Source organism: Tursiops truncatus, chromosome 2 (genome assembly GCF_011762595.2).
Source record: "Tursiops truncatus isolate mTurTru1 chromosome 2, mTurTru1.mat.Y, whole genome shotgun sequence".
NCBI classification, from domain to species: Eukaryota; Metazoa; Chordata; class Mammalia; order Artiodactyla; family Delphinidae; genus Tursiops; species Tursiops truncatus.
This window is the reverse complement of record NC_047035.1, coordinates 143,789,321-143,813,076: the sequence shown is the minus strand read 5'-3', so window position 1 is coordinate 143,813,076 and position 23,756 is coordinate 143,789,321. Positions and strand designations below refer to the sequence as shown.

The window sequence follows — 23,756 nt, the reverse complement described above, 5'->3', positions numbered from 1 at the left end:
CAGCAGAGGGACAGCGACATGGCTGGGTGGTCAGGGAAGGATCCATGGGCAACTTTGACTTGACCTAGGTTTTTAAGAATGTGCCAGAGTTGGATCTGAGTGTATTTCAGAAACCAAGGGAAGGGGCTTCCCTGGTGGCACAGTGGTTGAGAGTCCGCCTGCCAAATAGGGGACATGGGTTCGTGACCCGGTCCGGGAAGATCCCACATGCCGCGGAGCGGCTGGGCCCGTGAGCCATGGCCGCTGAGCCGGCGCATCCGGAGCCTGTGCTCCGCAACGGGAGAGGCCACAACAGTGAGAGGCCCGCGTACCGCAAAAAAAAAAAAAAAAAAGAAACCAAGGGAAGAATGGCAGGAGCAGAGTGATGAGGAGGGAATAGGGCAGAAGGACCAGGCTGAGGAGTAGCAGAGGCATGTGGAGTTCGTCAGGTAGGGGCAAAAAGATTTAGGAGTTAAAGGCAAAGAGACCCCTACAACCCCGAAACAAGTAACCCAATTAAAAAAATGGATGAAAGACTTGAATAGACATTTATGCAAAGAAGACCAAAAAGTATATGAAAAGATGCTCAACATCATTAAATCATCAGAGAAATGCAAGTTAACACCTCCATGAGACATCACCTCACACCTGTTAAGACAGCCATATTTTTAAAAAACAGAAAACAATAAATGTTGGTGAGGATGTGGAGAAATTGGAACATTTGTGCATTGTTGCTGGGAATATAAAAAGATGCAGCTGCCGTAGAAAACAGTATGGAGGTTCCTCAAAAAACTAAAAATAGATCTCCCATATGATCCAGCAATCACGTCTCTGAGTATTTACCCAAAAGAACTGAAGTCAGGGTATTGAAGAGGTCCTTGTACTCCCATGTTCACTACAGCATTATTCACAATAACCAAGAGTTGTTAATAACCTAAATGTCCATCAACAGATAACTGGATAGACAAAATGTGGTACATACAATGCAATATTATTCAACCATGAAAAAAAAGGAAAATCTGTCATACGCTACAACGTAGAAGTACCTTGAGGACATTAAGTGAAGCAAACTAAGCCAGTTGCAGAAGGACAAATACTGCATGATTCCACTTACAGAACGTATCGAAAGGAGCCAAACTCATAGAAGCAGAAAGTAAAATGGTGGTTGCCAGGGGCTGGGGGAAGAAGTAAATGAAGAGTTAAATCTACTGTACAACATTAACAAGCCTGTACCATATATTTTAAAATCTGTTAAGAGGGTGGATCTCATGTTATGTGTTATTTACCATAATTTTTTTTTAAGGCAAAGGTAACAAAAGGACAGCCAGGAAAATTTCCATCAGAGTCAACACACGAGAAAAAGAAGGTACAACTTCAGAGCATTCACCTGTGGGCAGCTGGCAGACGAGAATGAAGGAAGGAAACAGAAAGCTAAGAAAACAATGTTCTCAAATCCCTCGCGTTAGAATTAATGCTGCCGCCTCTATTCCTGCTCCTCTCTGTACTCCGATTATAGCTCTCCCGGAAGTCTACCTTGTACTACAGCTGTTTGTATATGTCTCTGGCTGCCCTACCAGATCGAAAATTTCCTTGAGGACCATAAATTTTTCCAAGTCATCCTCCATGCTTGAATTTTAATAGAATTCTAGGCCAACCTGAAAGATGACTATATATATCTATATATATATATATATATATATATATATATATATATATATATATTTTAATGATTTTCTTTTATGTGGACCATTTTAAAGTCGTTATTGAATTTGTTACAATACTGCTTCTGTTTTATGTTTTTTTTGGTTTTTTGGCCATGAGGCATGTGGGATCTTAGCTCCCCAACCAGGGAGTAAGGTAAGGACAAGACAATATCATCAGATTCAGCAACAAGGGAATCAGCAGGGCAAGGATACTTTAAGTGGGGAGATGGGGACAGACGCTGAGCTGCAGAATCTTCACTGACCAAAAAAAAATGAGGAAAGAGGATTCTACAAAGGCCTTTATTTATTCTTGAGACTGAAAGTCTGTGCTAGGCACTGAGGATTCAGTTCACCTTCACAAAACATTCTTTTTAACTCTGGCCAAGGAGGCAGCAGCTGGGCCACAGACACCTCTTAGGATGCTCTGAATTCAGACTCCCCATCCTGGGTTCTTCAGAAGAATATAATCAGCTCAGCCAGTGGACTATCTTTGCCCTAATACTAAAGAGAAGGCTGAAAACAGTCAGTGTGAGAGCCCAGCAGTTAAACGAGCTTTCTAACCCTACTTTCAACATGTCCTGTGCAGAGCCTTCTATTTCTTTCTCCTCTCTCTTCTTTCTAAGTCGGGTGTCATGGCCATGTCTCCCACAAAGTCCTCCTCAGGAACTTCATGACTCAGGGACTCCTTCTCCAGGCACCTCTCTGCACTATTGCCAGAGTCCTCAGCTCCACTTGTGATTCCGAAGGTGCCATTTCTCCCAGAAGTCCAACTACTCACCCCACCTCCAGGCACTGCCGGTCCCAATCCATCCTAAAACGTGGCCTTCATCATGACTCCCCATGCCCCAGAACTTTTAGTCACTAACGATCTCTTAAAGATAACATCAAACTGGGTATGCGGAGCCCACTACACTCTCACCCCAGTCACCTCTCCAACAGTACCTCCCGTTCAGTTATACGTGGGAGATCCTAGTTAAATGGATGGACTCGTTATCCCACAAGCCCACCCCCCAACTTCCCGCTTTTGCTCTTGTGACGCTATTTTCCATGCCTGTAAGATCCTTCTAATCTTTTTATTAATTTGTCTAATCACAACAGTCCTACCAAACCTCAGTGAAACTTCCATCTAGTCCTCCCTGCCCATGCAGTTCAGTGTGACCAGCTCTTATCCTACACTGCGAGGTGCCCATGGTCCATTAAGTAGGACGAATCCTTTCCCCTACCTCTGGGAGCAGAATTGTTGTGCTTCCCCAGAGAGATGCTGAGCTCAGTTATATTTACTATGAAGGGAAGAATGAAAGTAAAAGACAGAATGAGATGTCTTGTGACCGTATTTATCTTAGTTCCCTGACTATATTCAAGAAGTTACCAATCCCAGGGCTTCCCTGGTGGCACAGTGGTTAAGAATCCGCCTGCCAGTGCAGGGGACACGGGTTCAAGCCCTGGTCCGGGAAGATCCCACATGCCATGGAGCAACTAAGCCCGTACGCCACAACTACTGAGCCTGCGCTCTAGAGCCCGAGAGCCACAACTACTGAGCCCATGTGCTGCAACTACTGAAGCCCATGCACCTAGAGCTCATGCTCCGTAACAAGAGAAGCCACCGCAATGAGAAGACCACGCACCACAAAAAAGAGTAGCCACCACTCACCGCAACTACAGAAAGCCTGCGTGTAGCAACGAAGACCCAGTGCACCAAAAAATAAATAAAATAAGTAAATTTATTAAAAAATAATAAGTTACCAATCCCACTACTGGGCATATACCCTGAGAAAAGCATAATTCAAAAAGATACGTGTACCACAATGTTCACTGCAGCACTATTTACAATAGCCAGGACGTGGAAGCAACCTAAATGTCCATCGACAGATGAATGGATAAGGAAGATGTGGCACATATATACAATGGAATATTACTCAACCATAAAAAGAAATGAAACTGAGTTACTTGTAGTGAGGTAGATTGACCTGAAGTCTGTCATACAGAGTGAAGTAAGTCAGAAAGAGAAAAACAAATACCATACGCTAATGCATGTATATGGAATCTAAAAAAATGGTACTGATGAACCTAGTGGCAGGGCAAGAGTAAAGATGCAGACGTAGAGGACGGACTTGAGGACACAGGAGGGGAAGGGGAAGCTGGGACGAAGTGAGAGAATAGCGTTGACATATATACACTACCAAATGTAAAACAGATAGTTAGTGGGAAGCTGCTGCATAGCACAGGGAGATCAGCTTGATGCTCTGGGACGACCTAGAGGGGTGGGATAGGGAGGGCAGGAGGGAGGTGCAAGAGGGAGGGGATATGGGGATATATGTATACATACAGCTGATTCACTTTGTTGTACAGCAGAAACTGACACAACACTGTAAAGCAATTATACTCCAATAAAGATGTTAAAAAAAAAAGAACAAATAGATTATATGAAGGCAGAGCAGGAGCAGTAATCTATAAAAATACAAATTGAGCTTAATGCAAAAATGCAAGAAGAGAGCACTTCAATAAAATATCCTTGCATGAAAAAAAAAAAAAGAAGTTACCTGTTCAGACCATCCTACGCAGCATCTAACTCTCATCCAAAATCCAGCTTCTGGAAGAGGAGAAGAAAGCAGAGAAGCTAACACTTGTTAAGTCTACAATTTGTCAGACACTATTCTATGCCCCAGGGATAGAAGGATGAATTAAATCAGCTGCTCAGTACATCTACCTGGTGAGGCAGGAGGGCAAGGATTACTACTCTCCCCTGAAACTTCACAGGTGAAGAAACATACACAGTGCTCAGAGAGGTCAAATTGCTCCTTAAAGGCATTCAGCTTATAAGAAATGAAGCTGAGGGCCGGCTGCCCAGGTGGATCACGATTTGACAGCACACAGTGCGCCTACTGCCAAAAGTACAAGTGGCCTTAGGCAAAGGCACAGAGGAAACATGACCAGGGCAAGCGCCTTAGAGACAGTGGAGCAGAGGGGTGGCGTGTGCAGACTTGGAGACAGCCTACCTGGGTCTGAATCCCAGCACTACCACTTATTAGCTATGAAACATCAGTCAAAATTGCCTTCACCTAAAATGGGTAAGCATACTATGCTGTAAAGAGTCTCTAAGCTATTAATACCAAATGTCAACTTAATCAATTGCTGCATGCATATTCCTTAGGCCATGTAGAGACACGGGCGCTTCCATTAAACAGGCTGCTCAAACATGAAGAAGCTGAAACCCTAAAATAAAATACAGAATCAATAATTCTTAATAGCTCTTATGGTAGAACTCTCAAAAATCAATACCACATGCTTTGAATTCATTAATGCCTGCCTCGGAAAGAACAGATTGAAGCACGACCCCCTTGAATCACTTGATAAATGGAAAATTTATAAATGGAATATTTCCTGCCATATCAATAAACAAAGGATGTCACAGTCACCAATGATTGCAGCCCTCCAGCGTGAGCTGGTGAGCCAGGGCTGAAAAGAATACAAGCCATCTAGCAGCCATCAGACCGCAGCCACTCCCTGCGGTGAGCCCTGAGGAAACTCGGGACGTAAAAATACAGGATATAGCCCCCAGATAGCTGAGGTGCACATCGAAGGAATGATTTCAGTGAGCCCAGACTCTTGCATCTTCCCATACATAGAAAAACGCTAATTTTCTTAACTTGAGATATCTGGTTTTCTTTGTTTAACAATAATCTTTTGACATTCCCGACTACCTGCCCTTTGTTGAAAAATTCCTATATATCCTGGCTCCTCCCTCGCCCCCTCGGAGCAGTTTCTAAGAGCTATCTGAGATGCTGCCTCCTGGGCTGCAGTCCTCATTTTGCCCCAAATACAACCTAACTCGCAACTCTCACATTGTGCATTTTGTTTTAAGTCAACACACTCTTCATAGTAAAACAGTGGAGAGCATACAAGCTAGTAAACAAAACCATTTATGTGCTCATAGTCATAAAATATACTCAAGTTCTGATTATATATAAAAATTGGGTTTTCAAAAAATGTCTTTCCCTGCAAATCCATAATGCTCTTAAAGAGTATTCAATGAAACCACCTAACGCAGTCAGCTATTTTTAAAAATCTCATTGTAAATGCACCTCCACTCTTTCTGCTATGTTTGGTCACAATGTATTCTGCCCACTTGGGAATCTCCATATAGAATCAAACACACTATAGTAAAAACCATCTATTAAAGACACGATTATCATATGATTGATATTTCTGTGTTGTTATTATAAGATCCTTTCTTTTAGCACAGGTCCTAACTAACATTCATGTCAAAATACAGGGACTGTATTTGTCACAAGAGCACTGGGACAAGCACCCAACACCATGTGAGGCATCCGTTCCCCTAGGATCCCCAGGTATGACAGATCACTCCACTAATCAGCAAATGAGGTATTCAGAATGTAAGACAATCTCTGTACGTCTTATATTTAAAATCTAAGTGTTTCCAAGTTCAAGCTTGTAAACCCTGCAAACACTGTGTTTAAATGAAGGAAGTAGGAGATGATAGAAATTTAGATTCTTCTAGGTAAAGCTGAGAGCAAAGAAATAAGAAACATGAATAGTATTTGGTGACTTAGCTGCTGAGTATCTTACCAACAACATCCTCCTCCTCCTCCTAACCCAGAGAGCCCTGAAAAATATCGAGGACAACAGGACAGAATTTGAGCTAAGATGGATTATAAAGACCGATCACTCTTTTACCTATAATAAATATTGGTAAACCCCTATAAGAATATCTCAGGAAGGATCCGAAAAAAAAACAGTAACAGTGGTTGGCTCTGGAGAAAGGAATCAGGGAACAGGACGACTTACTTGGGTGGGAAGGACACTTTACACTTTCACTCTATCCTTTGGACAGTTTGTATTTTTTACCAGGTGCCTATATAACCAAATTCTGCTAAAACCTTTTAAAACATGAGGCTTCTAGTGTTTCAAGGACAAGAGCCTTGGAGGTTATATAGCACAGCAATTGAGTGTGCCGGCTTCTAGAGAGACTACCTGGGTTTGAATCCCCTAACTACCACTTACTAGCTAAGAAACATTAATCAAGTTACTTACTCTCTCTTAATTCTCAGTTTCTTCTCCTTAAGACGGAAATAATACTACTACCTACTTTGATAGAGTGACTAAATAAATAAATAAAGGCAGGTATGTAAAAGCTCTAGTAAATGTTCAATAAGTGTTAGCTGCTATTATACTTAGGGTATGAATAATACTTATTCTCTTTCTGTGAACTCTGAAAGTTAGCTCTTGTTGAATAATCAAAACAGTCCCAGCACTAATACTCCAACAGTTACGGTACGTAGATTTCCAATTAGCCCAAACCACCTGTAATGGTGGGTAGACTCTCTATTGCCAACTGTGTGCAGGCCAGAGATATCCACAAGTGAGTGCCCGAGCCCTGAGCAAAGCAGGGGGCCACGTGGACTCTCTGAAACACGAAGTCTCTGAAATACATGTCATGGAAAGGATCCTGCCTGTTACAAATGGCCTTTCCCTTTACAGAGATCCTTTGAAAAGAAGCTGTTGGGACTTCCCTGGTGGCGCAGTGGTTAGGAATCTGCCTGCCAATGCAGGGGACACGGGTTCCAGCCCTGGTCCGGGAAGATCCCACATGCTGCGGAGCAACTAAGCCTGTGTGCCACAACTACTGAGCCTGCGCTCTAGCGTTCATCTGCCACAACTACTGAGCCCACATGCTGCAACTACTGAAGCCCATGCGCCTAGAGCCCATGCTCCGCAACAAGAGAAACCACCACAAAGAGAAGCCCACGCTACGCAACGAAGAGTAGCCCCCGTTCGCCGCAACCAGTGAAAGCCCTCACGCAGCAACAAAGACCCAATGCAGCCAAAAATAAATAAATGTATTTATTTTTTTTTAAGTTAGTTATGGGGCTTCCCTGGTGGCGCAGTGGTTGAGAGTCCGCCTGCCGATGCAGGGGACACGGGTTCGTGCCCCGGTCCGCAAGGATCCCACATGCCGCGGAGCGGCCGGGCCCGCGAGCCATGGCCACTGAGCCTGCGCGTCCGGAGCCTGTGCTCCGCAACGGGAGAGGCCACAACAGTGAGAGGCCCGCGTACCGCAAAAAAAAAAAAAAAAGTTAGTTATTTCCTTAAGTGCTTTTTATTCTATCATAAGGCTAGCAAGATATATAGGAAATAACTCTAAAATTATGTCAATAGGAAATGATAATTTGATACACATTATTTTCTAAATCATCACCATCACCATAAACAACTACAACTGTCTCCTATATGAGAGAGCAAGTAAGACGCTAAAGACCAAAAAAGTGAAAGTGAAGGTCCCAATACTTTACTATAGGGGCTGGAAAACTATGACCTATGGGCCAAATCTGGCCTGCTGCCTACTTTTGTAAATAAAGTTTCAATGGAACACAGCCATGCTCTGCTTTCACACTAAAAAAGCAGAGCTGAATGGTTGCAACAGACATTGTTTGGCACATAAAGCCCCAAATATTTACTATCTGGCCCTTTACAGAAAAAGTTTGCAAAGCCCTTATTTGGAGCATCTACCATAGGTTAAAAAAGAAAAGAAAACAAAACAAAACTATATTTCAGCTTACCCTACCTTCGCAGATATCGACCAAATAAATCTTACTGGAAAAAAAGAATTAAACTGTCTTTATTGCAGATATGCAAAAATGCTTTGCAGAAAATAGATCAACAGCAACAGTAGCTTTATCCAAATGGCATTTTCTATAGGTTTACTTTGGCTCTGAGTTTGGGATACTTTCACCGTTGTTCATAATCAGATGGGCCTTAAAAAGTTCAACAAAACTGAGAAGAAATTATAGAACTTCCTACGATTTTTCACTAACCTCAGGCAACCTCTGGTTGTCTGATTTTTCTCATCTGTAAAATGGATAGACGGAAACCTTCAATTTCCCAGATCTCTTTAGATTCAAAGCTTAGTGATTCTGAGAATTTTAAGGACAATTCCCTGTATATCTGTGTGACACAATCAATAAATAAATTAAGCCAGTCACAAAAAAGCAAATGCTAAATGATTCCACTTATATGAGGTATCTAAAATAGTCAAGTTCACAGAAACAGAAAGTAGAACGGGGGTTACCAGGGGCAGGTGGGAGGGGGAAAGGGGGATTGTTTAATGGACACAGTTTCAGTTTTGCAAGATGAAAAGGTTCTGGAGATCTGTTTTACAACAATGTGAATATACTTAACACTACTGAACTGATACACTTAAAGATGGTTAAGAGGAAAACAAAGGAAAGATCAGCGGCTTCAGAGAGCCAGGCTGAGTCTTCAGGAAAATCAGAACTCCACTGGCAGGTGGGGAAATCACGGAGAACAAGTAGGCAGTATCTTCAAGCTTACAGACAGGGGAGAAAGCAAATAGATCTTTTCTGCCACTTAAAAAAACTCGACATAGAATATTCCTAGTTAAGCGGTTTCGTTCCTTATAAAATTTATTACAAAACTGCCCGCTCTTCCTACACACTACCAACGATATGTCAGAAGGGACTCCTGAGAGGGCCCTTGTCAGCCAGATCTCTGGGCTGCAAACAAGACCCAGGACTCTGGACACCACAGTTCTAACCCTCCCTAGCCATAGAAAATTGGATTTCCTTCGAAGCTTTTAAAAATCTTTAGAAAGGGTAAAACAAATACGTTCCTTTGTAGTCAAGAAACTGTCCTGTATTTTGATAGTTGTAGTGGTTACACAAATCTATACATGTGACAAAACTGCATAGAAATATGCACACACATACATATAAATGAGTAGATGTTGAAATCTGCATAAGGTTGGTAGATGGTACAAAGTCAATGTCCCATTTTCGACCTTGTACTACACTTGTGTAAGAGATTATTATCAAGGGAAAATGGGTGAAGGCTACTTAGGACCTCTCTGTACTATTTTTTTCAACTTATTATTTCAAAACAATAAACCTTTAGGAAAGCATCACATACTGTGACTTCCACCTCGGAAAGTCTAAAACCATGATACAACCACTATGGAGAACAGTATGGAGTTCCTTAAAAAACTAAAAATAGAACTACCATATGATCCAGCGATCCCACTCCTGGGCATGTATCCGGAGAAAACCATAATCCGAAGAGATAAATGCACCCAATGTTCACTGCAGCACTATTTACACTAGCCAAGAAATGGAAGCAACCTAAGTGTCCATTGACAGATGAATGCATAAAGAAGATGTGGTACTTACATACAATGGAATATTACTCAGCCATGAAAAAGAATGAAATAATGCCATCTGCAGCAACATGGATAGACCTAGAGATTATCATACTAAGTGAAGTAAGTCAGAGAGAGAAAGACAAATATCATATGATTATCTCTCATATGTGATATCTAATTTTTTTAAATGATACAAATGAATTTATTTACAAAACAGAAACAGACTTACAGATATCAAAAACACACTTATGGTTACCACAGGGGAAACGCTGGAGGGGAAGGGATAAATCAGAAGCTTGGAATGAACACACACACTACTATATCTGACAGATAATCAACAAAGACCTATTGTATGGCACAGGAAACTCTACTCAATATTCTGCGATACCCTATATGAGAAAAGAATCTAAAAAAGAATGAATATATGTATACGTATAACTGAATCACTTTGCTGTACACCTGAAACTAACACAACATTGTAAATCAACTATACTCCAATAAAATTTAAAAAAAAAAAAGTCTAAAGCCAAACCAGCCCAAATCTACCCTCAATCTTACCTTAGTTTCATTGACCTTAAACTCTAAACATAATCACCTTTTCACCAGGTGTCCTGATAGATTCACTTTCTAGCCTTCACAGGCTTGTCCCATGTTTCGAGTCTCTGTACTTTGTGGAAGTCCCACCCCATCTTTAAGACTCAGTCCATGGGTACTTCCTTCACCTTCACACCAATCCACACGGGCTCTCACTCCTCCAAAATCAGGTGAGCGCTGATGTCAGAGGGGTAGGTACTTAGCATATGTACCCTGGAAGCTTCCACCTCTGTGATGAAGATTAAATGGCCCATATTTTTTCTATAAGCAGATATTGATAGGGAAGAGTCAGCTGATTAAAGGAAGCCTATTTCTCTGAAACTGTCACTTTGCCTACTTCATAACTTTGTCTAAAGCTGCCCTTAAGTGTTACCCTGGTTTCTTTACCCTGAATTCTCATAAGACAGAATAAAAAAACATTTTTCTATTACTTGCTGTATTTACTGGAAAAGATTATAGATTCTTGGATAATATTTTCTGACACAGGGGGTACTGAATGATTTATATCATTTCTCTTAAACATAATCAAATAGGCTGTGCAGAGAGTGGGCAGGGAGTTATTCCATTGGCCGTATACAAGTTCTGATGTTATATCTACAGTATGAAGAACCGGACATTCTATCAAAGGTCACTTTCACATCCAATAATTCTACATTCAGGTAACAAAAGCCAACTGTTCTCTGTTCATTTCACCCAATTATTATTATAATCTAAGAATCTAACATCTTGTTCATAAATATTTTTTAATATTTACCTACCCAAACAAATAGAAGAGCACCTGCTTCCCTTTCTCCCAAATACAGCTTCTATACTGGACTCTACACATTTTCTTCTCTGTGGTTTTGGTGACTATCTTTTACCAGTCTTTCAGAGAGAGGGTGTTTCAGAAACAGGAACACCTGAGTTTCAGCCTCACTCTGTGTGACTGTGTGACCTTGGACAGGTCATTTCCCATCTACTACACCTGGTTCTTTCTTCTGCAAAATCAAAGGACAGACTTAGATGATCTCCAAAATCTCTTCCAGTTCAAATAATCCCCAGTATGCTAATTAAATGACTAAAGAATATATAAATGTGGGAGACTGGAGACAAAACCTCCACCTCAGACTAATAAATTTATAAAACACTGACATCTGCTGGAAATTGGTGAAACTGCTCAGCCCATCCAAAACATAGCAGCCTTTAAAAACCTAGTCTTAGATACCTCACTTTGAAAACATGTTATCAAAGATGCAAGTTTCTTATGAAATTAAGTTTTCTAAAATTTCATTTTATAGAACTTAAAATTTTGAAGGAAATAACTTTAAAATTACTTCAGAGACTTCTGGAACCAGAAGTCTGGTTCAAATAGAACCATTTGGAAATTTGAGCCTATGTTCCTAAGCCTTCCTATATGACAAAAATAACCAACTTGAAAATATAATGGAGGAGGAGCTTCAAGTTGGTGGAACAGTAAGACGTGGAGATCACCTTCCTCCCCACAAATATATCAGAAATACATCTACATGTGGAACAACCCCTGCAGAACACCTACTGAGTGCTGGCAGAAGAACTCAGACTTCCCAAAAGGTCTTTTTAAAAAGTTTCATCATGGGGGGCCCTGAACCAAGATGGCGGAGTAAAAGGACGTGCTCTCACTCCCTCTTGCAAGAACACCAGAATCACAACTAGCTGCTGGACAATCATCAACAGGAAGACACTGGAACTCACCAAAAAAGATACCCCACATCCAAAGACAAAAGAGAAGCCACAGTGAGACGGTACGAGGGGCACAATCTTAGTAAAATCATATCCCATAACTGCTGGGTGGGTGACTCACAGACTGGAGAACACTTATACCAGAGAAGTCCACCCACTGGAGTGAAGGTTCTGAGCCCCACGTCAGGCTTCCCAACCCGGGGATCCGGCAATGGGAGGAGGAATTCCTAGAGAAACAGACTTTGAAGGCTAGTGGGATTTGATTGCAGGACTTCGACAGGACTAGGGGAAACAGAGACTCCACTCTTCAAGGGCACACACAAAGTAGTCTGTGCCCACAGGGACCCAGGGGAAGGAGCATTGACCCCATAAGAGACTGAACCAGACCTACCTGCTAGTGTTGGAGGATCTCCTGCAGAGGCGGGGGGTGGCTGTGGCTCACCGTGGGGACAAGGACACTGGCAGCAGAAGTTCTGGGAAGTACTCCTTGGCGTGAGCCCTCCCAGAGTCCACCATTAGCCCCACCAAAGAGCCTGGTTAGGCTCCAGGGTTGGGTTGCCTCAGGCCAAACAACCAACAGGGATGGAAACCAGCCCCACCCATCAGTAGTCAAGCAGATTGAAGTTTTACTGAACTCCGCCCACCAGAGCAACAGTCAGCTCTACAGACCACCAGTCCCTCCCATCAGGGAACTTGCACAAGCCTCTTAGATAGCCTCATCCACCAGAGGGCAGAGAGCAGAAGCAAGACGAACTACAATCCTGCAGCCTGTGGAACAAAAACCACATTCACAGAAAGATAGACAAAATGAAAAGGCAGAGGGCTATGTACCAGATGAAGGAACAAGATAAAACCCCAGAAAAACAGCTAAATGAAGTGGAGATAGGCAACCTTCCAGAAAAAGAATTCAGAAAATTCATAGTGAAGATGATCCAGGACCTCGGAAAAAGAATGGAGGCAAAGATCGAGAAGATGCAAGAAATGTTTAACAAAGACCTAGAAGAATTAAAGAACAAACAAAGAGAGATGAACAATACAATAACTGAAATGAAAACTGCATGAGAAGGAATCAATAGCAGAATAACTGAGGCAGGAGAACAGATAAGTGACCAGGAAGACAGAATGGTGGAATTCATTGCTGCAGAACAGAATAAAGAAAAAAGAATGAAAAGAAATGAAGACAGCCTAAGAAACCTCTGGGACAACATTAAATGCAACAACATTCACATTATAGGGGTCCCAGAAGGAGAAGAGAGAGAGAAAGGACCAAGGAAATATTTGAAGAGATTATAGTAGAAAACTTTCCTAACATGGGAAAGGAAATAGCCACGCAAGTCCAGAAAGTGCAGAGTCCCATACAGGATAAACCCAAGGAGAAACACACCGAGACACACAGTAATCAAATCGGCAAAAATTAAAGACAAAGAAAAATTATTGAAAGCAGCAAGGGAAAAATGACAAATAACATACAAGCAAACTCCCATAAGGTTAACAGCTGATTTCTCAGCAGAAACTCTACAAGCCAGAAGGGAGTGGCATGATATACTTAAAGTGATGAAAGAGAAGAACGTACAACCAAGATTACTCTATCCAGCAAGGATCTCATTCAGATTCGATGGAGAAATCAAAAGCTTACAGACAAGCAAAAGCTAAGAGAATTCAGCACCACCAAACCAGCTCTACAACGAATGCTAAAGGAACTCCTCTAAGTGGGAAACACAAGAGAAGAAAAGGACCTACAGAAACAAACCCAAAACAATTAAGAAAATGGTCATAGGAACATACATATTGATAATTACCTTAAACGTGAATGGATTAAATGCTACAACCAAAAGACACAGGCTTGCTGAATGGAAACAAAAACAAGACCCATATATATGCTGTCTACAAGAGACCCCTTCAGACCTAGGGACGCATACACACTGAAAGTGAGGGGATGGAAAAAAATATTCCATGCAAATGGAAATCAAAAGAAAGCTGGAATAGCAATACTCATATCAGGTAAAATAGACTTTAAAATAAAGAATGTTACAAGAGTCAAGGAAGGACACTACAAAATGATCAAGGGATCAATCCAAGAAGAAGATATAACAATTATAAATATATATCCACCCAACATAGGAGCACCTCAATACATAAGGCAACTGCTAACAGCTATAAAAGACAAAATCGATAGTAACACAATAATAGTGGGAGACTTTAACACCTCACTTACACCAATGGACAGATCATCCAAAATGAAAATAAATAAGGAAACACAAGCTTTAAATGACACAACAGACCAGATAGATGTAATTGATATTTACAGGACATTCCATCCAAAAACAGCAGATTACACTTTCTTCTCAAGTGCGCATGGAACATTCTCCAGGATAGATCACATCTTGGGTGACAAGTCAAGCCTCAGTAAATTTAAGAAAATTGAAATCATATCAAGCATCTTTTCTGACCACAATGCTATGAAATTAGAAATCAATTACAGTACAGGGGGACAAAAACGTAAAAAACACAAACACATGGAGGATAAACAATACATTACTAAATAACCAAGAGATCACTGAAGAAATCAAAGAGGAAATCAAAAAATACCTAGAGACAAATGACAATGAAAACATGATGATCCAAAACCTATGGGATGCAGCAAAAGCAGTTCTAAGAGGGAAGTTTATAGCTATACAAGTCTACCTCAAGAAACAAGAAAAATCTCTAATCAACAATCTAACCTTACACCTAAAGGAACTAGAGAAAGAAGAACAAACAAATCCCAAAGTTAGTAGAAGGAAAGAAATCATAAAGATCAGAGCAGAAATAAATGATATAGAAACAAAGAAAACAATAGCAAAGATAAATAAAACTAAAAGCTGGTTCTTTGAGAAGATAAATAAAATTGATAAACCATTAGCCAGACTCATCAAGAAAAAGAGGGAGAGGACGCAAATCAATAAAATTAGAAATGAAAAAGGAGAAGTTACAACAGACACCGCAGAAATACAAAGCATCCCAAGAGACTACTACAAGCAACTCTATACCAATAAAATGGACAAATTCTTAGAAAGGTATAACCTTCCAAGACTGAACCAGGAAGAAATAGAAAATATGAACAGACTAGTCACAAGTAATGAAATTGAAACTGTGATTAAAAATCTTCCAGCAAACAAAAGTCCAGGACCAGATGGCTTCACAGGTGAATTCTATCATACATTTAGAGAAGAGCTAACACCCATCCTTCTCAAACTATTCCAAAAAGTTGCAGAGGAAGAAACACTCCCAAACTCATTCTATGAGGCCACCATCACCCTGATACCAAAACCAGACAAAGATACTACAAAAAAAGAAAATTACAGACCAATATCACTGATAAATATAGATGCAAAAATTCTCAACAAAATACTATCAAACAGAATCCAACAACAAATTAAAAGGATCATACACCATGATCAAGTGGGATTTATCCCAGGGATGCAAGGATTCTTCAAAATACGCAAATCAATGTGATACACCATATTAACAAATTGAAGAATAAAAACCATATGATCATCTCAATAGATGCAGAAAAAGCTTTTGATAAAATTCAACACCCATTTAAGATAAAAACTCTCCAGAAAGTGGTCATAGAAGGAACCTACCTCAACATAATAAAGGCCATATACGACAAACCCAAAGCAAACATCATTCTCAACGGTGAAAAGCCGAAAGCATTTCCTCTAAGATCAGGAACGAGACAAGGATGTCCACTCTCACCACTATTATTCAACACAGTTTTGGAAGTCCTAGCCATGGCAATCAGAGAAGAAAAAGAAATAAAAGGAATACAAATTGGAAAAGAATAAGTAAAACTGTCACTGTTTGCAGAGGACATGATACTATACATAGAGAATCCTAAAGATGCCACCAGAAAACTACTAGAGCTAATCAATGAATTTGGTAGAGTTGCAGGATACAAAAGTAATGCACAGAAATCTCTTGCATTCCTATACACTAATGATGAAAAATCTGAAAGAGAAATTAAGGAAACACTCTCGTTTACCATTGCAACAAAAAGAATAAAATACCTAGGAATAAACCTACCTAGGGAGACAAAAGACCTGTATGCAGAAAACTATAAGACACTGATGAAAGAAATTAAAGATGATACCAACAGATGGAGAGATATACCATGCTCTTGGATTGGAAGAATCAACATTGCGAAAATGACTCTACTACCCAAAGCAATCTACAGATTCAATGCAATCCCTATCAAATTACCAATGGCATTTTTTACAGAACTAGAACAAAAAATCCTAAAATTTGTCGGAGACACAAAATACACTGAATAGCCAAAGCAGTCTTTAGGGAAAAAAACGGAGCTGGAGGAATCAGACTCCCTGACTTCAGACTATACTACAAAGCTACAGTAATCAAGACAATATGGTACTGGCACAAAAACAGAAGCATAGATCAATGGAACAAGATAGAAAGCCCAGAGATAAACCCACATGCCTATGGTCAACTAATCTACAACAAAGGAGGCTAGGATATACAATGGAGAAAAGACAGTCTCTTCAATACGCGGTGCTGGGAAAACTGGACAGCTACATGTAAAAGAATGAAATCAGAACACGATACACAAAAATAAATTCAAAAATGGATTAAAGACCTAAATGTAAGACCAGACACTCTAAAACTCTTAGAGGAAAACATAGGAAGAACACTCTTTGACATAAATAACAGCAAGATCTTTTTTGATCCACCTCCTAGAGTAATGGAAATAAAAACAAAAATAAACAAATGGGACCTAGTGAAACTTCAGAGCTTTTGCACAGCAAAGGAAACCATAAACAAGATGAAAAGACAACCCTCAGAATGGGAGAAAATATTTGCAAACGAATCAACGGACAAAAGATTAAGCTCCAAAATATATAAACAGCTCATGCAGCTCAATATTAAAAAAAAAAAACCCAATCCAAAAATGGGCAGAAGATCTATATAGACATTTCTCCACAGAAAACATACAGATGGCCAAGAAGCACATGAAAAGTTGATCAACATCACTAATTATTGAGAACTGGAAATCAAAACTACAGTGAGGTATCACCTCACACCAGTTAGAATGGGCATCACCAGAAAATCTATAAACAACAAATGCTGGAGAGCGTGTGGAGAAAAGGGAACCCTCTTGCACTTCTGGTGGGAATGTAAATTGATACAGGCACTATGGAGAACAGTATGGAGGTTCCTTAAAAAACTAAAAATAGAATTACCATATGACCCAGCAATCCCACTCCTGGGCATATACCCAGAGAAAACCATAACTCAAAAAGACACATGCACCCCAATGTTCACTGCAGCACTATTTACAATAGCCAGGGCATGGAAGCAACCTAAATGCCCATTGACAGATGAATGGATAAAGAAGATGTGGTACACATATACAATGGAATATTACGCAGCCATAAAAAGGAACGAAACTGGGTCATTTGTAGAGACGTGGATGGATCTAGAGACTGTCATACAGAGTGAAGTAAGTCAGAAAGAGAAAAGCAAATATCGTATATTAATGCATATATGTGGAACGTAGAAAAATAGTACAGATGAACTGGTGTGCAGGGCAGAAATTGAGCACAGATGTAGAGAACATTCATATGGACACCAATGGGGGAAAGTGGCAGGGGGGGGGTGGTGGTGGTGTGATGAATTGAGTGATTGGTATTGACATGTATACATTGATGTGTATACAATTGATGACTAATAAGAACGTGCTGTATAAAAAAATAAATAAAATTAAATTAAAAAATTAAAAAAAATATGGCTTCCCTGGTGGCGCAGTGGTTGAGAGTCCACCTGCCAATGCAGGGGACATGGGTTCGTGCCCTGGTCTGGGAAGATCCCACATGCCGCAGAGCGGCTGGGTCCATGAGCCATGGCCGCTGAGCCTGCGTGTCCGGAGCCTGCGGGAGAGGCCACACCAGTGAGAGGCCCGCGCACCGCAAAAAAAAAAAAAAAAGAAAAATTAAAAAATATATATAATGGAAAAAAATTCCATTCACAACAACAATATTAATTGATTAGGAATACACTTATGAAGAAATGTGCAGAAACAACATGATTAAAAGCAAAAACATCTATAAAGGAGCAAAGAAAAAGTCTTGATTAGGGAAGCATGCCATATTCCAGGAGAAGGCTAATGTAAAGAAATCCATTTTCTCCAAACTAATCTAAAAATCTGACACAATTCCAACCAAGGTCTCTAGAGGATCTGAGGGGAGAAACTGACAAAATAATTTTAAAGTTAATCTCAAAAATGAATGTTAAGAATAGTCAGCTAAGTTTTTTAAAAATAAGAATAATTAGGACTTATTCTACCAGGTATTAAAATACATTAAACAACCTTTATACAGCTATGTTAATCAAAACACCATAGCACTAGTGCCAGAATAAGCAAACAGATCACTGGTAAATAACTAAAATGTCCAAAAACAGACCCAAACATGTACAAGAATTTATACATGAAAACGGTGCCATTTCATACCAGCAAGAAAGGGGTATATTATTCACTAAATGGTGTTAGGACACCTGGCTATTTTTTTGTTTTTGTGTTTTTGTTTTTGTTTTTGTTTTTTCGCGGTATGCGGGCCTCCCACCGCTGTGGCCTCTCCCGTTGCGAAGCACAGGCTCCGGAAGCACAGGCTCAGCGGCCATGGCTCACGGGCCCAGCCGCTCCACGGCACACGGGATCCCCCCGGACCGGGGCACGAACCCGTATCCCCTGCATCGGCAAGCGGACTCCCAACCACTGCGCCACCAGGGAAGCCCCTGGCTATTTTTTTAATAAAAAGTTAGGTTCCTTCTCTATACGTTAACGCACATTCAAAAAGGATTAAGACTTTAATATTAAAAAACATGAAATAATAGGATAAAATGAAAATTTACAGATTCTCAAGAATAAAGATTCAGAGACTGTTAACCAACTTTTTCAATCTATTTATACATTGAGTATACTTTCAATATACTAGGCAGGTTTCCTGTGGCAATGCACTTTTTTGCGAAACTTATTAAAAAGGATATATTTCCTCCCAATAAAACCTCATAACAAACTACCATTCACACTTAAAGACTCGGCTCAGATAGTACTTCTCTTCCCAAACACTTCCGGGCAAAGAGAACCCTGTCCTGGGTCCCCAGAGCACTCTGGGCACATACCACCCCCAGTGATCCTTACAATCAGGACTGAAATCGCTATTTCATGTAAAAGAGTCGTGATCCTCCTCATCATCAAGCACTAACTATGTACTAGGCATTGTACTAAAAGCTTTATACAAATTTTATTTCGTCTTCATAACAATGCAGTGAAACAGATACCCATGTTCAAACGAAGGAACAGAGACTTAGAAAGAGGGGGTTTACTCGTGTCCATTTGGCTAGCACACAAGAGGACCAGTAAACAAACCCAGCTCCATCTGAGACCAAAACCCCACTCTTTTTTTTTTTGGCTCTGTTGGGTCTTTGTTGCTGCACACGGGCTTTCTCTAGTTGTGGCGAGCAGGGGCTACTCTTTGTTGCGGTGGGCAGGCTTCTCACTGTGGTGGCTTCTCTTGTTGCAGAGCACGGGCCCTAGAGCACACGGGCTTCAGTAGTTGCGGCACACAGGCCCTAGAGAACTTGGACTTCAGTAGTTGTGGCTCTCGGGCTCTAGAGCGCAGGCTCAGTAGTTGTGGCGCACAAGCTTAGTTGCTCCGCGACATATGGGATCTTCCCGGACCAGGGCTCGAACCCGTGTCCCCTGCATTGGCAGGCGGATTCCCAACCACTGCACCACCAGGGAAGTCCTGATGCCTCTATCATTTTATCCTTCCCTTTCTACAGTAAAAGCAGAGGTACCCAAAAAAAACTACCTTTAACTGTAGTCTCTTAATTCTAGCCCATAATTCATACTCATTTCCATATACGTAAGGATTGCTGTTTTCTCCTTTCAACTAACCCTTCCCAAATTTATATTTACAGTTTCTCTCCACTTTTACAATTATCCTAGTCTAAGAAATAATTTCAAAATCAAAATGTGACCTAGAAACCTCATCTAGAATGAGGAATTAATATTAGTCTGGCCCTATTTGTCATAGCCTCATCTTCTAGCTACCAGGCTCCTGTCTGTAATCTCAGGATTCACCCCATAACCATACTCTGATGACTCCTGAATCACTATCTCCTGTTTCCTAACCTTCAGATCTATACATCCAACTAGCTGTCTCCTAGAAACTCCCTGAGGCCCCAGAGAAACCTCAACTGGGATTCATTCTCTGCTACCTGAACCCCACCAAACCTGCTCTCCCTCCTGCATTCCCCCTGCCTCAGTTAATAGCCTCACACGCAGATGGCAAAGCCAGACTGTCCCTCAATGTCCTCAGACAGTCAGTCACCAAGGCCAGCAGGCTCTACATCCCGCCTGTACCTGCATGTACCCCTCCTCTTCAATCAGGTGGTCATCATTTCTCATCTATTCTATTCCATCAGATTCCATCTGATGCCTCACTCCTTTGGCCTTCATCCCCCCAGCTGGCAGAGCAATCTTTCCGAAACACAGAACTGGTCATGTCACTCCCCTGACTGAAGTCCTTCAACAACTCCCCAGCACCGACAGAACAAAGTTCAACCCCTTAGGTATGACATACAACCCTCTGTGATGTGGACCTGCCAGGCTCCTCCAGCCTCGGGTCAGCCCACGACCACCAACCGAGTCACAACCTGCCTCGGGCTGAGCATGGTACAGGCTGCTGGGGGCCCACCTAAACATCCATTCTCCCCTTCCTTCTTAGTGGCAGAACTAGGACTTTATTCAGGAGGCCATGAATCCCACTGTAAGACTGTATTTCTCAGCTTCCTTGGCAGCCACATACGGCCTCGTGCCCAAGCTCTAACAAATGGGGTTGATGACACAAGGGGTGCTCTTTTTCCCACACCACCCTCTTTTTCCTCCTGGTGCCTGGAATGCAGAGTTGACAGCAAAAGCTTGAGATGCCATGCTGGACCATGTGGCAGATGAAACAAGACTTGTCCCTGATGACTGTGGGGCTTCCACGGCAGCCACAGACTTCTAACACTACTCCCAGACTTCTTTTCCAAGTAACCCACTGTCACTTTAGGGTTTTCTGCCATATACAGCCAAACCTAATTCTAACTGACAGGTTCAACATGCCCTCCTCTTATTCTCAGCCATGCACACAATGGCAGCAAGGAAGGGCACTGTGCTGTGTCACAAAGAGCGTGCCTTTGGGGAAAGCAGCCCTGGCAGGAACTCCTGGCTCTGCCTCTTAACTGCAGCGTGTCTACAAATAATGGCCTTTCTGAGACTCATTTTCCTCATCTGTGAAACTGACAATATTGTTGTCATGATGAATAATGAGGTTCCATATATAAAAGCAGTTAGCATAATGCTTAGTATGTACGAAGACACTCAAAGGGTAGCTACTCATAATTTACCAGTATCTCTGCTTCTGAACATAAAGTTCCTTGGGAGACTGCTGCCTCACCTTCTGTGCCCACTATGATTAAATCTCCAGACTCTGAGCTCTCAGAGTCCTTTACACACCTCATGGTGTTTCCTCCTGTAGAGTCTAAGATACTTGACCCTTATAAGCAGGCCTCGGGCTATGCCAACTTAGTACTCTCATTCCTGGCACAAAGCCTGGCACATAGAGGGCGTAGAAAATATGTGCTGCATAAATGATTGAGCAAATAAAACATTTTAGAAAGAAAAAGAAAAGGGCAAAGTTATATAATTGATCACTGGGCTCCATTTCTGATTTTTACTTGCCTAATTCTGACTTCTTTTGGACATTTAGAGAATGTCTTTATGGCTGGCACTTAACAGTTTCTTAGAGTTAAAAAAAAAACACAAAAATATTTTGTTCAGTCCACGTAGATTTCCAAATATTGTGATATGGTTTTCGTTTGCTTCGAGGGAGGGGTTCATAAAAACAAAATCCTGTAGCAACTTTTATGGATAAATCCAAAATGTTATCAGTAATATAACTGCCACAGTTCACAAAGAAAAATCTTGATTTGCAAAAGATACACAATTTCTACTACAAGGAGACAAGGTAGAAACGAACCTGAACTTGTCAAATTCCCATTATTAAGAAATAAGTCTTAAAATTCAAGATAAGGACCTCAGCACACCTATCTGACTTTCTATACTTCCAGTGAAATGAACAAAGGAAAATAAACTTGGGAGAAAATATCTGTTAGTATTAGAAACCAGGAAAGGATGCCATGTCTATGTCAGAAACTTTGAGGTATTTTTACAAGGTAAAATTTAGGAAAAAAAGAAGATGGTAATGAATCACCTATTAAAGAAAAGCCTGCCTTGGGAACAGCTGGAAGAAACCACAGCAGAACCTCAGTCAAGTCACAGGCCAGGAAGAGCATGTATGTTATGTAATGGTAGGTCTCTGGGCAGCAAGCATCCAGGAAGCAAACTTTGACCCTTCTAGGGCCTTGGACACCCAGTGCAAAGTCAATTTAATAAGAAAGATGCCTGGGTCCTCATCCCAGCTTACACTTGGTGCAGTGTGCTGAGCGAAGTGTAGGTACAGCCACAGCTCCTAACAAAGGCTCCAAGACATAGAGTTTCTGCCCCTTCAAATCTAGGGCTGTCACTACAATGCAGAAAACAAACTCTTTTTTTTAAAGTTTAGGTATAATTGGCATAGCATTGTATTCGTTTCAGATGTAAAATGTAATGATTCAATGCTCGTATATACTGCAAGATGGTCACCACCATAAGTCCAGTGAATATCTGTCACCATTACTCAGCCATAAAAAGGAACGAAATTGTGCCATTTGCAGAGATGTGGATGGACCTAGAGACTGTCATACAGAGTGAAGTAAGTTACAGAGAGAAAAACAAATATCGTATAATATCACTTATATGTGGAATCTAGAAAAATGGTACAGATGAACTTATTTGCAAAGCAGAAATAGAGACGCAGACGTAGAGAACGGATACTGGGGGAGAAGGGAGGGGTGGGATGAGTTGGGAGATTGGGATTGACATATATACACTATTAGGTATAAAACAGATAACTAATGAGAACCTACTGTATAGCACAGGGAACTCTATTCAGTGCTCTGTGGTGACCTAAATGGAAAGGAAATCCAAAAAAGAGGGGATATATGTATACTTATAGCTGATTCACTTTGCTGTACAGCAGAAACTAACACAACATTGTAAGGCAACTATACTCCAATAAAAATTAATTATAAAAATATCTGTTACCATACATAGTTACAAAATATTTTTTCTTGTGGAGAACTTCTAAGATCCATTCTCCTACCTATTTTCGAATATACAGTTCAGTATTATTAACTATAATCACCATGCTGTATATCACATCCCTGTGACTTATTCATTTTGTAACTGGAAATTAAAACAAACTTCATACACTGGCAAAGTTCTCTCCAGCAGTTGCCTACAACACACTTGCTCCCTGCTCCCCTCACTTTATTACATCTCTAATCAAGGAAAATAAACTAGCACATTTAAACTTTTCCCTTCTTTCTCTATCTGGGCCTGAATATTCAGGCACATAATCTCTAACAGAGCCCATCAGAAGTACCAATATGGGACAGACCTA

General features: G+C 40.9%; 1 protein-coding gene across 4 annotated transcripts in view; it reads right to left on the bottom strand.

Annotated features, from left to right (window-relative positions):
- Nucleotides 1-23,756, bottom strand: part of MTHFS (methenyltetrahydrofolate synthetase) — a 260,674-nt gene that overhangs the window by 212,793 nt on the left and 24,125 nt on the right. The window contains exon 3 of one of the 4 annotated variants that reach the window (XM_033852246.2): nt 4,223-4,272. The exons of the other annotated variants lie outside the window; for them this stretch is intronic. Within the exon in view, the coding sequence (XP_033708137.1) occupies nt 4,223-4,272 (50 nt within the window). The remainder of the gene's footprint in view (nt 1-4,222; nt 4,273-23,756) is intronic. 4 annotated transcript variants of the gene reach the window in all.